Here is a 15,891-nt window from a genome sequence, read left to right as displayed (position 1 = left end):
GTCATGTTTTTCCTCTTATATATCCCTCAGGTATTGTCCGTGCCTCCAGTGTATTCCCCATCCTGAGCACAATATTGCTATTACTGGGAGGACTCTGTGTCGGAGCAGGAAGGATTTACAACAGCAAAAACAACATTATCCTCAGTGCTGGGATTCTGTTTGTTGCAGCAGGTACGTTCTTGCCTGAAATTTATTTATTTAGTAGCGTCTCCTTTCTAAATAGGAAATGCAAACACATAGACGAGGCTCAGCAGATAAACAACTCCAGCTGTACGGCTGCTTGCAGTATGAGCTGTGATGTGCTGAGAAGCAAAGGCTGGGATTTCTGAAAGAATGGCACCAAGTGCCCAAAACCCACTGAATTGGAAAGTGGAGGAAAGATGGTCCAGCATTCACGATGCTAGCCTGGGACTTTGGAGACTTGAAGTTCAAATACTTGCTTTACAGCGGGCTTCCTGTGTGACCAGTGCAACAATTTACCCAGGGTCATGGTGGATTCTCCCATCACTGACAGTTTGTAAACCAAGACTGGATCTTTTTCTTAAAAGATCTGCTCGAGGAATTATGTTGGGGAAGTGCTCTGGCTTGGGTTATATAGAAGGTCAGACTAAACAACCACAGTGGTCCCTTCTTGGCCTTGGAATCTATGAAACCCTTGGGCACGTCACTTTGGCCCAGACCCAAAAAGGTATGTAGGCTCCTAACTGCCATTGATTCCAGTGAAAATTAGGACCCTAAATACCAGAGTTGTGCCTCAGTTTCCTATTTGTAAAATTGAGATAATATTATTTCCCTATCTCATTGGGGTGTTGTGAGGCTAAATACATTGAAGGTGCTCCGATACGACAGTAAAGGGGACCATGTAAGTACCTTAACTAGACAGCATCTAATTCCCTTGGGCTCTTTTGAAGTCCCAGCCAGATGTGAAACCCTCCACACAGCTCATTTTAAGGATATTTGTCCAAATGGCCCTACAGTGTTTCGGATACATAAACACAGTTTGTTGCAGAGGAAGATGGTCACAGCAGGACAGAAGGAGGTCAAATACTGTTTCTTAAAACCGCTTCAAACTGCACCAAGCCTATAATCGGAGACTGGAACTGGCTTCTCAAGGCTCATTGCTTTTCACACATAAGGATTCTGGATGACAAGTCAGAATTAAAAGCCAGCTAGTAGTATTTATAATTTGTTGTGTTTAGAGATTGAGGCCAAGCAGGGAAGGCGGGGATGGAGAGCTGGTCAGCTAAGGGACAGAGATATCTCCCATGAGAGCCTCCATGGTTTGTGGCTTGATGAGGATTTTCCCATGGATTTTAATGAAGCTTCTCTTTGGCTCTTGAATGTGAAATGGTTTTTAAAATGAGAGTTTCCAGCTCAGCAGATGGGCTTTCCATATTCTATCTTGCTACCAAATGACATGTCCTCTTCCAGCATCTGTGCACAGCAGCGTAAAGAAGAACATAGCAGCTTACTCTAGTAACGGGCACTTTAAAATACATGTATCAGTGATAAAACACATATCCAGTCCCAGCAGGAAGCTGGGTAACCCATCTTTTTGCATGGGATGCCATATCAAATGACAGCAGAATGTTAGGGGGAGGGATAGCTCAGTGGTTTGAGCATTGGCCTGCTAACCCCAGGGTTGTGAGGTTAATCCTTGCAGGGGCCACTTAGGGATCTGGGGCAAAATCAGTACTTGGTCTTGCTAGTGAAGGCAGGGGGCTGGACTCAATGACCTTTCAGGGTCCCTTCCAGCTCTGTGAGATAGGTTAGTATCATGCCATGCAACAGATCCAGAAATAGGGCTGTTATGTATGGGAGAAATCAGAGTTAAATCCAAATGACCACAGAAGGTTCCAATGAAACCATCCCCTGCTAGCCATGTTTGAAATCCAAAACTAAGTTTTGCAAATGGTCCCTATGTTAGAGGCCAAACTATGGCCATACTAATATGTTGGAGAGGCTAAGCTCAAGGCTTGGCAAATGAGCCAAACTAAAACTGCATTGAATGCTTACACCCATCATCGTCAGGCTGCCTGAAATCTGCAGCTGGACCCGAATTATGCAGTCTCAGCCCATCTCAACAAATGAGAGTGGGAGAGATTTGAGAAGTGAAACATATCTTGCAGCACACAAGTTGCAGAAATAGCATGCAGGGATAAATACCTTGGTGGTGCATTTTATGAACAAGCTAGTGGATTTCTAAGAGCACAGTGGCTGAATGAACATAGCGTGGGCATGCGTGAGCTTCCTCTCAGACTGCCAGGGGCTTACGAGAGCTCCCTGGATACTTACATAACTTCCAGCAGTTTCTGATCCACATAAAGGAGCACATTGAACCTCATTGTCTCCAGCAAGGTGCCTGTGTTCTGGTTTGCCATTGCCCCTGTGATTTGGTACAAACGGAGCAGATGGCAGCTGCCTGTCAGCCCATTTGGTCTGTGTTTCATGGATTTCCTTCACACGTTTTAAGCTCCTTCTGCACTTTTAAAATGTGAAATCACATGATTCTACTGTAATTGTGTCTGGCATTTTATAGCACACAGGCAGGGCCGCCGAGAGCGGGTTCAGGCCCTGGTGAAAAAAGTTTGGGGGGACCGGCTAAACAGGGCCAACAAAGCCAGGGAATCTGGGCCCTGAGCCCCCTTCCGGACCACCAGACCACCTGGTAATTTGTACTAACTTCCCCCCGCCCTCCCCGCTCGTCGGCCCTGGCAGGGCCAAATCCTGCTTGCCTTACGCACACCAAACTTCTACTGAAAGCAGGATTTAGCTCCCAGACAGTACGCACAGTGTCAGAGATTTGCCATTTCCCATCAGATGACTAACAGGTGGGGGATCGGGGGGGAATCCCTTTCTGTTCTTTTTCCCAGGAGTTCAAGGGCATCAACAACTTAATCTTAGGCAAATCGAATGAGAGAAACTAAGTTCCTGAAGCATTTTAGCAAGGAAATCCTGGCAAGGCACTTAACCTAATGAGTTTTTCCTGGAAGTGAGATTTCACTGCCCTTCAACTAAGGCCAGTAATACAAGTGTTTTACACTTTGTTAAAGACATTAGGTGGCCATGTGGAATCTGAATCAGGCACCTCTCACAACCAAGGTTTTTCTTTGCCCCAAGTATAGTGTCAGAAAACGTCGCCTGTGACATCCTAGCACATTTTCCACACTAGAGACATCATAGAGTCAGTCACATTGTTAATATCTTTCCTTAAAGCTTCAGATTAAGTATGCAGCATTTAGATGAAAATCCATCAAGGTGGAGGATAATTTATTTTGATCAAGGTGAACAGCTATAGCCCTGGCTCACAATGTATCTTTATTACCACTTCTGAATATTATAAGGCCACTAAACCACATTAGCCAGTTCTGACTTGTCACTGCTTTGTCACCATTAACAAAGAACTATGGACCAGTCCTGTTCCACCAAAGTTAGTGGGACTATGCAAGCAACTTGTGAGACTGTGTGACCCGATGGATGGGCCATTGACATGAGAGTCTAGAGATCTGGGTTCTGATTCTGCCTTGCTCTGTTATGTTGGGTAAGTCTCAGTGTCTCATTTTTCCCATCTGCAAAATTATACTTTTCTTCCTTTGTGAAGCTCTTTGAGATCCATGTATGAAAAGTCCTATGTATCCCTGAACCAAATTTCACTGAAGTCAATCAAAATATTTTCACTGACTTCAATGAGGGTTTGTTCAGGCTTTCTAAGAGTTATTATAAACTATTCAGTGAGATCATGTCTCTAGTTTCCAGTAGATATTTTTATGCCTACCCACAGACAAACTTTTTGATTTGTTTTTAAGTTTATGACTGCTAATATACTGTTTTACTATAAATAAATGAAATCTTGCCTTGTAGCAATTTTAAGTTTTCTGATCTAGAAGGCAATTTTGTTTGAGTTTCTGCCTTCCCACCCATGAAGACTAATTTTTTGTTTCTTTTTCCAGGACTAAGTAATATCATAGGGATCATTGTCTATATATCCAGCAATGCAGGTGACCCAAGTGACAAGAGAGATGAGGACAAAAAGAACCATTACAACTACGGCTGGTCTTTTTACTTTGGAGCTTTGTCTTTTATTGTGGCTGAAACCATAGGAGTACTGGCAGTGAACATTTACATTGAGAAAAACAAAGAGTTGAGATTTAAAACCAAGAGGGAATTCCTTAAGACTTCTTCCTCGTCCCCTTATGCCAGGATGCCAAGCTATAGGTACAGGAGGAGGAGATCCAGATCAAGTTCTCGATCTACAGAGCCTTCTCCGTCTAGGGACGTTTCTCCAGTTGGCATGAAGATTTCCAGTTCCATCCCTATGAATGAAATTTCCATGTACACTCTGTCCAGAGAGCCCTTGAAGGTTACAACTGCAGCCAGTTACAATGCAGACCAAGAAGCCAGCTTTCTGCAGGTCCACAACTTTCTTCAGAAGGAATTTAAAGAAGGACTCCACATCAATATGGTTAACAGGAGAACGACGCCTGTCTGAAGGGTTTGCTTTCTCTCTCTTTCTTTTTCAAAGTGTCCAAACAGAATAGAGCCTCCAAAAAGGAGAAGGAGCAATTTAAAATCCTTTTCAAAACAGGACATGTGCTGGGCTAGCAAACGGAGACCTTGGAATACTGGAATGGCCTAAAGATATTGTACATTCATAGCTGTTTTAAAAGCTATTTGGAGTTTGTTTCATTAAAGTTCCCGATGTCACAAGAAAGTGACAGCAGCTCACGTCCCTGCAGTTTTGTAATGTGTACAATGTGTCAGAGAAACTGGAAAAGAGTTAGCTACCAGGGCGTTTTAAAGAATTACAGAAGAATTGCAATGTGATTTTTTTTTAAATAAGGCCCCTTAAAATAATCATAATTCATGCCCAAGTCCAAAGCTTATCACAAATGGAGCCTAATGCAGCTCTTCAAAACTACGATCCAGTTTCCTTTCACACAGGGAAGAGGGAGCAGAGATCTGTCTCAGAAGCAACTGCCTCCTTGAGAAAATAAAAACTAGAAGGCAAAACTATTTGCAGCCAGCTTGTGCTACTGAACTGTAGCATACCAATGTCCTGCGTGTTGCAGCATTTTACAGTGAGCGAGCTACAGCGGTCAGTACTGCCTCCCCTGGTAGATCCTGTGCAATAGAACCAAGGAGCTGATGGAGCCAATGCAGATGAAGCAGTGAGCATAGGGTGGATGAATTCTAAAATAATGAAATGGTGCAGAGTTAAAGTGGAAGCTACTCAAACGTATTTGCAAATATCCTTTCTTGCCTAAAATTTAGAACACTTGAATCGTCTCATTGCTAATAGACCTAGTGCCTGAGCCTGCCAGGTGCTGAGTGCTTCCTGCGTGTACAGGGTGCACCATACCTCTCAGGATCAGTCTCCTATACACTACGTGTTGCAGGAACAGGAAACAGAGCTGGGCCTGTAGGAACCAATACCTGTGAAACTGAAGATTCCACAAGGGTTGCACATTACCTTTTTTTCCTTGATGCTTCACAAGTGCAACACTAATGCTAGCGCAAGTTAAAGTATCTAGGCTACGTGTGTAAGAAAAGGGAAAGCTAATCTACTGATCCAACCTACTATCCAGCGTGGTGAACATTTCTGAAAAATGCAGACGTATAGGTCATGTGATGACAATTTTAAAAGACAGAACAGAAATAATTGCAGTTTACTAGATATTTATTAAACTTTTTATTATGAAAAAGCACCATGGGGTGCAAGTTGAAGTTGTTTTTACGCTGAAACTTTGGTTCAAAGTCATGTAATTTATTCTGGAATGATGGAATTCACTAAGTTCAGAGAAGCCCACAGGACCCTGTATGTAACTTACGGGGGGAAAAACGTGCATTTGTGGGGTTTGGGGGGTTGTTATTTGCTTCTTTATGATTTTTCTAAAAAGGGCTGAAATATTTTCTTTTAAATTCCTATTTCATTTTTACATTAGACATTGTGATGCTCTCCTCAGGGACGGCGAGAATCCTCTCTAAGCCAACAGGCTGGAATGTATTCTGCCTCTTTACAGCCAGCGGATTTGGTAATTTCTATGAGTGTCCAGAGAGAGGGACTGGACACTGCAAAGCCACATTCCTGTGGAACTTGAGTTCACTGAATGTTACTCGCAAGGCAAGATTTAAACTAGCACAATCTCAAGGAGTTTCCCGGTCAGGCACACAGACTGGAGTGGCAGGGAGCTCTCATTCAGTTTAAGCTCCAGCAAAGCTCCCTCTCACTAAGGCAGAGAGGTAACATAGTGGCTTATGGGTCTGGGGACCCTGAGGAGAGCATCAAAGACTTTTAGGCTGGGATTTTCCAAAAGAGGCTAAGGACTTGATCGAGAGATAATTGAACTCAGTGGAAGTCCTTCCACTGACTTCAATGGGCTTTGGGCCAGACCTCATGGAAGCTAAGGATCCAGCTCCTTTGAAGAGTCCAGCCCTAGGTCTGGTCTACATTACAGACCTATATCGGTATAACTTTGTCACACAGGGTGTGAAAAATCCACACCCCTTAGCAACAGTTATATCGACCTAACTCCCCATGTAGACAGTGCTATATTGGCAGGAGAGCATCTCCCACCGACATAGCTACCGCTTCTCGGCGAGGGGGATTAACTACGCCGACAGAAGAGTTCTTCATTAAAGCACTGCATCGGCGCAGCTGCACCAATGCAAGCATTTTAAGTGTAGAGTTGACCCTAGGTCTTGTCTGCCCTAAAAACTCTATGGTGAATGGTGGCCTAGTGAAATAACATCACAAGAGCCAAGACTGAAAAAGTTAAATAACTGGAGTCCACAGCCAGATTGTTTAAAATGCTTTGTTTGTGAACCCCTACTTAATGTCCATGACTAAGTGATATTTTACGTAAAGGACGTCTTTGTTAAAGGTTGAACATCCCTCAACCTTTCAATTAGGGCACAATATTTCCCAGTAAAGTTGAGTTGAGTCCTACAAAACTCCAGGACGAGCGGCCTTGGCATTCCAAGCTACAAGAATAAAAAATAAAAAAACAACAACAAAACCCACAAACAGCTCAGGCCTTCTCACACCATCATGAAGAAGGAAAATCAGGTACAATCCCAATTTTTAAAGAATCCTCTCCTTGCCCTCTTTAAATCCCATTTAGGCCTCAATCGAGCATTTAAACACATGCTTAATTTTGCAAGTAATCCAATTAAAGCAGATCGGTGCATTAATTCCTCTTTAAGAGTTTATGTGGCTCTAAAACTCCGCTAGGATCCTTGTTTAAGTCCTCTGTACTGGGGTGAATTTCACCCTGAGAGCTGAACAGAATGGAATGTAGGGAATTCTAAGGCATTAAGGGGAAAGATATTAATAGCTTTTTTAATTTTGCAGATGCTGATTTGAACAGGAGGGAAAATTCTTATCTACTGTCCAATAGAGAACTTTTTGAGGAAGAGGGATGGGTGGGAGTAGGTGAAGTTATTAAACATCTTGCAGAGAATTTTTTACATAAATCTTTATGTTTCAAACAATAAATTTCCTACCTTTTTGAGATTTCTTAATTAAAATCATTTTATTAGCTATGCTAGAGGTAGAAAATCACATTAAAGAGAAGCATTCTGTCTCAATGTGTCATACTAAGTGCTTATTAATTTACACCTATTATAGTCAATGTATTTCCAAGTGCAATTCCCCAGAATTGTTTCCTATTGTGTTAATAAAGTAAGAGTTAGACATTAGTCCTCATTTGTGTTTGCTGTAGTTTAAAAAAATCATTCCCTTTCAAAACCCAGTTTCCCAACCAGACAATGTTTCATTCAAAATGTTTCCACCAGCGGGCTGTTGAGTAGTCCCTCTGAAATCAGTTTGACTACTCTAGGAGTAAGGTAAAACACAGCAACACTGAGGGCAACAGAATCTCCTTTTGTTTTATGTGTGGACAGTACTGGGCACAATGGAGCTCTGATCTCTAGGATTTTTAGATGTAACCCCAGTATTAATAATAATCATCTGGTTCTTTGAAATCATCCTAGCCAGAAAACACAACATTCAGTATTAACAGACAAAAAAAGCTACATGGAGTTATTTGACCATCTCTTCCTATTTCTCATTCCAAACAGAATAGGGATGAAAATAGCAGTCACTTCACATGCTGTTTATTTTTAGTAATAGAACATTTTAGCATTTCTTTTTCTGTTCTTTCTGTATAGGTCACATATCCACAAGGGCTAATCTACCATGTCCCTTGAGGTTATATTTCTGTCTGCAGTTCTAAAAGTATTATTTCCAATGTGCATCAGTTCTGCCCATATAATCACAAATACGTATACTGTACTTACTATTATTTTTAAATAAAATGTTTTAAATGTGTGGAGAAGGTATATAGATTTTAATTTCCAAATTCTTTGGGCTGAATACTTATAAAGTGTGGGTTTTCTGGTAAAATGGGTATATATTTTTAATTTTGTCAGTATCCCTTTAAGTAGAAAGATTCTAACTCAGGAGACTATTTCACTGGGTAGTGACATGGACTCTTATCTCACCAGTTCCAGTCCCACTGGCCAACCAGATCTAATCAGATGTTCAACTTGTCAGAACATGGAAATTGAGACAAGGCTTCTCATAGTCCCCCACAGAAAAGTTTGGTTGTACTGTTTGAGACACAACTTCAAGTGAATTTTTTAGCAACCTGCAATTAGGATCGATGACCCTGCTCTGGACAAAAAAAATTTGTTTAAACTTTTGTCCAGAATTCTAAATGAACTTGAACTAGGCATTGGGGTGGGGGGAGCTGGGGGAGAGGAGGTGGAGGGAAGGAGGTGGGATGATGAAATTTGGTTACAATTATTTTTGAAAAAGCAACAAAGAGTTCTGTGGCACCTTATAGACTAACAAACGCATTGGAGCATGAGCTTTTTCACCCCGAAAGCTCATGCTCCAATACATTTGTTAGTCTATAAGATGCCACAGAACTCTTTGCCACTTTTACAGATCCAGATTAACACGGCTACCCCTCCAATTATTTTTGAGGTTGTTTTCACACTTCTCTTAACACCCTAGTTGTAGCTGGGAAGGCTACCACATGACAACATACTGCAAGATAATATTCTCATAGTATCTCTCAAACCAGCAGTCCTAATCATCGCGGGATAAACGCTATGCTCACACGCAAGATTTCCAACTAAGTGGTTGGGTAACAGTGGGAAAAGCTGTGTAACTTCCGGAAGCTTTCACAACCCAAACCTAACCCTCTTGAGGTTTGCCCATGGGTCATTATCAATACTGCAGCATATACATCCACTAGTAAAAGCAAATGCCGATCAGTAACACTTTCACTGAGGAGTCCACATCAGGCTCCCTGTGGACATAGTGACATACAGCCAAGTTTATGGAAGTATTTGCTAATTTTGTGTGCCTCTGTGTTTGGGACAGTCCCAATCTGGGACTTCCAGGACCTGATTTTCAAGAGGTGGTGGGGATCCACAGATTCACAAAAAAGTCAAATCATACCTTACAATCCATTCCCGTCCCCACCAGGGTCCGATGCGAACGCTTTTCTGTGCATTCACCTTTCTACATTCTTGTAAGTTTTCCTCTGAAGAAAGAGCCTCTTGTCTACCCGCATTTCAAAACTCTAGACATTTTCTGTGGCCATGAATATAAAATCCCCAGCTGTGCAAAATGCACTGAACAAAGGTCATGAGTTCAGCAGCCCCACTATTCACCCTAAAACATTCTGAACCATTCAATGATCACGGGCAATATTTCTTCTTCAAATGGTGCTTTTAACTTCACCTTTACATTTCCTAAGTCTCCACATTCTCTAAAGATAAAGTGTGTGTGTATATATATGATCAGTAGACACATCTGGAGGTAGGCAAACAAAGGATTCAGCTTTTCAAATGCCTCCATTCCCAGGGGGTAAACCAGTCAAAGCTCATTCTCAGTGCAAGACTGACTCTGCCCTTGACTCTGGCTAAGAATGAAATAGGTCAGCAGGGATCTTCCCACATTGCAGGGCAAGCTGGGGTACAGAGTCGTGAGCCTGAATTCGGGAGCCTGGCTGCCTCACAGCGCACAGAAATAACTGGTACAAGTATTGGAAGGGAAGATGATTGGGGGGAGTGGAGGGAGAAGCTTTGTGGCCCGTTCAAAAAGTGAGAAGGATTTCAGGTGAGAGGATATGTCATCTTCTTGGAAATAAGTTGACATAATAGGAACTAAAAAATCCTTACCCCGTAGAAGAGATTGAAGTGCATTCTTCAACATCTGGTGCAGCAGTTGCCTTGCCCAACCAAACACAGAGGGTCGCCTACCAGAAATGAATGCTAGTAAAGGTTCTTTTAACAGCTTGAACCCACAAACAACCAGTCAGCAGTGACCAGCCAGAGATGGGGATGTAGCTCCTCTGGAAGAGGCTGAATTTCTAACTTTTGAAGAGGTCGGGTTAGGGGGGAATGCGGGAAGACAGGCTGGTTAATTCAAGCCAGTGTGAAGCAGTTATGTTCATTTGTTTGTTATGGATATTATGTTTCTATAATAAAAAACTAGGATAAAATCCTGGCCCCATTCAAGTTAATGGGAGTTTGCCATTGACTTCAATGGAGTCAGGATTTCATGCCTAGAGTATGGGAGATTTTTTTTGGACATCTAGAGTGACCAGACAGCAAGTGTGAAAAACTGGGACAGAGGGTGGAGGGGGGTAATAGGCACCTATATAAGACAAAGCCCCAAATATTGGGACTGTCCCTATAAAATCGGGACATCTGGTCACCCTATGGACATCTGCAATACAATGTTCCACCTCACAGGGCCAACCTCTAAGGCAAGATTGTCCACCAGCCTTGAGTGCGGTGATGGGATGCGGTGACCTCAGGGTCCGGGGGGCTGAATACAGCGAAGGAGAAGCCATTTTAGCTAGAATCTGTGTATGGTTGATTTGCTGGAATGGATTTGAATGGATAGGAGACAAGACCACAGTTTGGGAACCTGAAATTTGGGAAGCTTCAGGTCCAAACATCGCAGCTCAGTCCCATCTCTGATTTTGAGTGAAAGCAGTTTAAACACACAGAAAAAAAATCGTGAGAAAGTCACACAGGTGTCCTGGATCCAACAGACCCTAGGGGGCTTTCCTGCCAGAGAGTAGCGTTAGTTATTCTCCTTCATGTCCCCAGCACACTCAGTATGATTCTCACTCCGTGGCAGTGAGGAACGTCATCAACATGTGACGGATTAGACTCGGCAACTTCCTTCCTGCAGGAATTCAGGCCAGAGGGATGATTTCCCTGATTAAAATGCTTTGTTTCTTGCTTTGTTTCTTGCATGAGTAAAGGTGGCTCATGAGAAGAGAGGGTTGCAGGATCTGGCTCTAGTCAGCATTTCTATTATGCACATGCTGAATCAGGGCCTTTATCACTTGGGAAAACCACAAGTGTAAATGCCAGAGGGGAACAAGGCTAGACAATGAATTTTCCAGGCAGAAAAGAATGCAGCTTTTGGTCCGGAGCTCTCTCATTTAGCATTTTCTCAAGGAAAAAGACATAATTGTGTGTCTCACAGACACAGCTGCTAAAGTGCAACTAATTAAACCCCCCTGCGCTTCCCATCAGGTCCTCATTAATAGTATGTTTATATTTCATGTGTTATTGATTTTTAAATGTGGGTACTTGCCAACAGGAGATCGCTAGAACCACTTAACGATAGTTTATATACTAAAGCCTTCTGGAGGATGTGCCGTCATTTTCCTTTTGTTAACTGCTTTCCGGAAATCAGTTCTGTCTCTGCATTCATAAGATGCTCACACAGTGCACAACTGGGGATGAATTGGAATAGAATCAGCCTGAGGTTCCATTTCAAACAGGTGTGATAGAAAACACTCAATTTAAAAAGGAACCTAAAAACCCAGGCATTTTAGGCCAGCAAGCCTGTCACCCCTAGGTAACTTTAAAATCTAAGGGGGAAGACACAGGGTGTGTGTGGAAGGAAGTAGTTCCAAGGCCAGAATCCCTTCCCCTTATACAAAAGAGGGGACACAGTCTTTCAGGCTGTGCAGAAAGTCTCAGCTCCGACCCTCTGCTCGGTTAGGGGTCCAGTCAAGAGTTAGTGCTGGGTATTTCAATAACATAAACAATCCCACCCATCTTCTTTCCTTAGAGGGCTCAGGTTGACAGTACTCCCAAGTTGTTCCTCACAAGCAACCCACTCCTCTGGATTCCACCCCCCCCCCAATAGCCAGAGTGGCTCCTTTCAAAGAGGCCACCCCCCAGGCCTGACAATCTGCACAGGTGTAGAGGGCTGGAGATGTCTGTGACCACAGGAGCTCTTTAAAACCTTCTTGACCGGTGGGGTGAATTTGACCAAGAATGCTAGTGCTTTCAGCCTTGCATACACCCTCTGCCTCATGAGTGGATTTCCCCTTTCTTTCTGTATGAGGTGTTCCGTGTCTTTTAGACAAGCCATCTCAAACCGATCAAGGCAGCAACAGCTGAATGAGAGGAGACAGCTTGATCCTTGGCAGGAGGAGCAAATGCCAACTACAGCTGGAAGAAATAACTAATGAGTTAACAACATTGCTGTCCTGGCAAGTTGCAATTAGACTAAAGCAGGATCACTAGTGGTTGCTTCCCCAGCAACGGAAAGCCTGTTTTGGGTGCAGTGGCTGTGCCTGCACGTGCAAACACACATTAACTTCTGTACGCCCGACTTGCGAAGGACCTGTGGAGTTTCCAGCATCTAGAAAGTAAAGTAAAAATGAAGCTCATAAAATCAACTGATGTCTAGTGAAATTTAACAAGAGACTACTTCAAAAGAAAAGGCATTAAATTTTTAATGCATTCTTTTTCTGTTTGAGAATCTGCTCCCTTTAGGCTTTTCTGCTTTCATGAAAACTCACGTCCGTTGTTAAGAAAACAACAGAAATGCAAGCGGCTGTAACGTTTCTCTCCGTGTGTGACACATTATTCCATTTTTATGCCTCAAAAGATATAGTGTTGTTCAGCCATTTGAAACATCAATTTCTTCAGCTAGGGGGCAATTTATTGTGTATGCATGGCCATCCCTGGCAAGGGCCACAATGGGAATAATAAAGGCTTCCCTGGCTCTTGTGAACCTGACAGCTTCATTACCTTTGGTACAGACACTTTGAGAGCTAATGGGGTCCTGCTGTACAGTGCCAGTACCTGCTAGCAGTTTGCTCGTCTATAGCACCTTTTGTCTGAAGACCCCAAAGTGCTTTGCAAGCAATAATTATGTCACCAGCCTGTGAGATAAGGAGGTCTATTATACCCATTCCACAGATGGGGAAGCAGAAAAACGAAGTGACTGGCCCAAAGCCACACCATGAGTCTGAGACCGAGCCGCAACAGAAGAAACCAGATCTCCCACCTCCAGCACCTGCTAGGAGATAGCTAGGCCCTCATTTTCAGGTATTGAAAACCTGCAACTCCCACTGACTCAATTAGGAGCTGTTGAAGATCAAACCCAAACTGGTCCCCTCCTTTGCAGTCCTGGCACACGGGCCAAGGATGTAACGGGTCACGCAGGATGAACTCCCACCTTCGCCCACTTGGCTGGAGGCGTGAGCACCTTGTTTCGGCTGCGTGCAGCACCAGGCTGTACCGCTTCTATGGCTAGATAAGGAGCTTCAGTATCCAGGGCTGTCAAGCCAGTACTCTTAGTCAACATGAAATTTTCCTTGGGGTGGGGTGTCAGACTCAAATCAGCACCTTCTCCAAAAACAGTCATCATGAGATTGCATTAGGGGCTGGTAATCCCCCTCCCTCTGACTGACTCATACTATACTGGAAAGGATCCCGATTGCCAGACTATGCCTGATATTCCCATCGCAGCCGTTTTGGTCTCCTGACAGATTCCTTAGGCATTTGAAGCTGCTCAGTGTAGGAGTCGCCTTTGATGGGTGTTGCAGCTGAGCTGTTGGGTTGTTCTCAGGACTTTCTTGTCCCCTTGAATGTTATTCTCCTTCGAAATTGAAATTCAAGGATTTTTAGCCACTTGCAAGTAGGGTCTCTGGGGAGATTCCCAAGGTCCTTTACAGGAAAAGCAAATGCTCTTGGAGATAATGCTAGAGCGAACCGGTCATCAAGGGCTCATTGCAGGCTGTTTTACACTGACGTAAACAGGGCCAGAATCATTAAAGCTGGTGCAGAGAGGCAACATGTAACAGCTGCTGCACCAGAGAGGTCCCTTGCACTCAGGGGCTTCTGCCCCAGGAAAATACACATGGTAGTGCCCTTTGCTACCTTCCTTTGAGCTTCCCTCCATGGACTTTCTACTGGGGAATTTATAGTAGGAGCCACTGAGGCTGAAGTGTTAAATCAGGGCGGTACTTGTACATTCTGGCTGTGCCCCCTTCTAGGCCAGTGCTGGCCCCACTTTAGGGGCTGCACTGGCCTCTAATTACCCAGCACCCAGAGGAAGTGAAGTTGAGACTATATATGGCATTACAATTTCCTCCCTGTTGTGTGTTTTGCTCTTTACACAACACAGTAAGTAGGAACCACATGGGCACAATGGAGTCCAAATAATTGCATTCACTGAACAATCACAACAGGCAAGGCCTTGTTACATAAACACACTGCTACTCTGGTTGGCTTCTGGCTACTTCTAGAACACAACGCCGTGAGCACCACTAGAGAATTCAGACTCCAACGAGAAACTGCTGAATTGGAATTAATGTGCAAACTGGACACCCTTAAATTAGGCTTGAACAAAGACTGGGAGTGGCTGGGTCATTACACAAAGTAAAACTATTTCCCCAGGCTAATTTCCCCCCACACACACTGTTACTCACACCTTCTTGTTAACTGTTGGAAATGGGCCATCCTGATTATCACTAGAAAAAAAAAAATTTCTCCTGCTGATAATAGCTCACCTTAATTGCTTAGTCTTGTTATAGCTGGTATGGCAACACCTATTTTTTCATGTTCTCTGTGTATATATATATCTCCCTACAGTATTTTCCACTGCATGCATCTGACGAAGTGGGCTGTAGCCCATGAAAGCTTATGCCCAAATAAATGTGTTAGTCTCTAAGATACCACAAGTACTCTTCGTTCTTTTAACCTATTTAAAGAGACACTTGCCTATTCCTATATACTACACTGGACAGGGGTTTGTGCTGACAAAAGGGAGTGCAAACCTGATGTGAATGTGGTCTGCAGCATATTTTCTCTTCCCTGTGGTCTGCTGGATTTGAGCCATAGGCTAAAGCCCTGCAATACCACACTGCAAACCAGCATGTGGGAAGTGATTTGTCTCTTCAAAATTTTCCCCGTGTTGCACATTCATTCACTGAACCAAAGCGCTTTACTGACATTAGCCATTCAAACCTCAGTGCACCGTATTAGCAAAGCTAATGGCAGGTCTCAACAACTGCGTGCAAGTACCAAAGGTGAACCATGAACATTCCAAAGATGTCTAACCCCAAACAGGGATCACAGGCAGCCATCAGAAAACAAAAAGGCGGCGGCGCACATGAGATAAGAGCTAGTGATGGAAAAGACTTACCAGACGATTGTGTCCACTATCCTGTAAAAGCTAGGGACAGAAGGGCAGTATTTCACTCTCCTGCTTCATAGCATATAAACAACAAGCATTTAGTTCAATCATCTCCATTGGTAAGCACCAGGAGTTTCCTATCCTGAACCAGAAAGACAGGAACTGGTTTGTTGAACACGCCTGCTTCGTTGTAGAAGTTTAGCACTGACATTTCTGAGCTTGCCTGAGCACTTTACATTGAGTCAGGGTGCTCGATCTGACACGCTGCTAAGTAGACCTCTTAAATGAAAACTCAGTTCTGTAGTGCTGTAGGGTAGACTTGCCCTAAGAGAATTCCCTCCTGAACAGTAAAGGGCCAATACCATGACGAGCTATTGAACTGATCCACTTTAACAAGGAGGTGCCGTCTAATGGTC

The 15,891-nt window shown here is 43.5% G+C and overlaps 1 protein-coding gene across 1 annotated transcript in view; it reads left to right on the top strand.

The window, feature by feature from the left end:
- CACNG4 (calcium voltage-gated channel auxiliary subunit gamma 4) overlaps window positions 1-6,624 on the top strand; it is a 57,045-nt gene extending 50,421 nt beyond the window's left edge. Inside the window, exons 3-4 of the mRNA XM_044981839.1 lie at window positions 31-171; window positions 3,951-6,624. Coding sequence (XP_044837774.1) covers window positions 31-171; window positions 3,951-4,489 — 680 coding nt within the window. The 3' untranslated portion in view covers window positions 4,490-6,624. The remainder of the gene's footprint in view (window positions 1-30; window positions 172-3,950) is intronic.
- The last annotated feature ends 9,267 nt before the right edge of the window (window positions 6,625-15,891 follow it).

Source organism: Mauremys mutica, chromosome 12, assembly GCF_020497125.1.
Source record: "Mauremys mutica isolate MM-2020 ecotype Southern chromosome 12, ASM2049712v1, whole genome shotgun sequence".
In the NCBI taxonomy this organism is placed as follows: Eukaryota; Metazoa; Chordata; order Testudines; family Geoemydidae; genus Mauremys; species Mauremys mutica.
The sequence above is the reverse complement of the archived record's forward strand: the minus strand, read 5'-3'. Positions and strand labels throughout refer to the sequence as shown.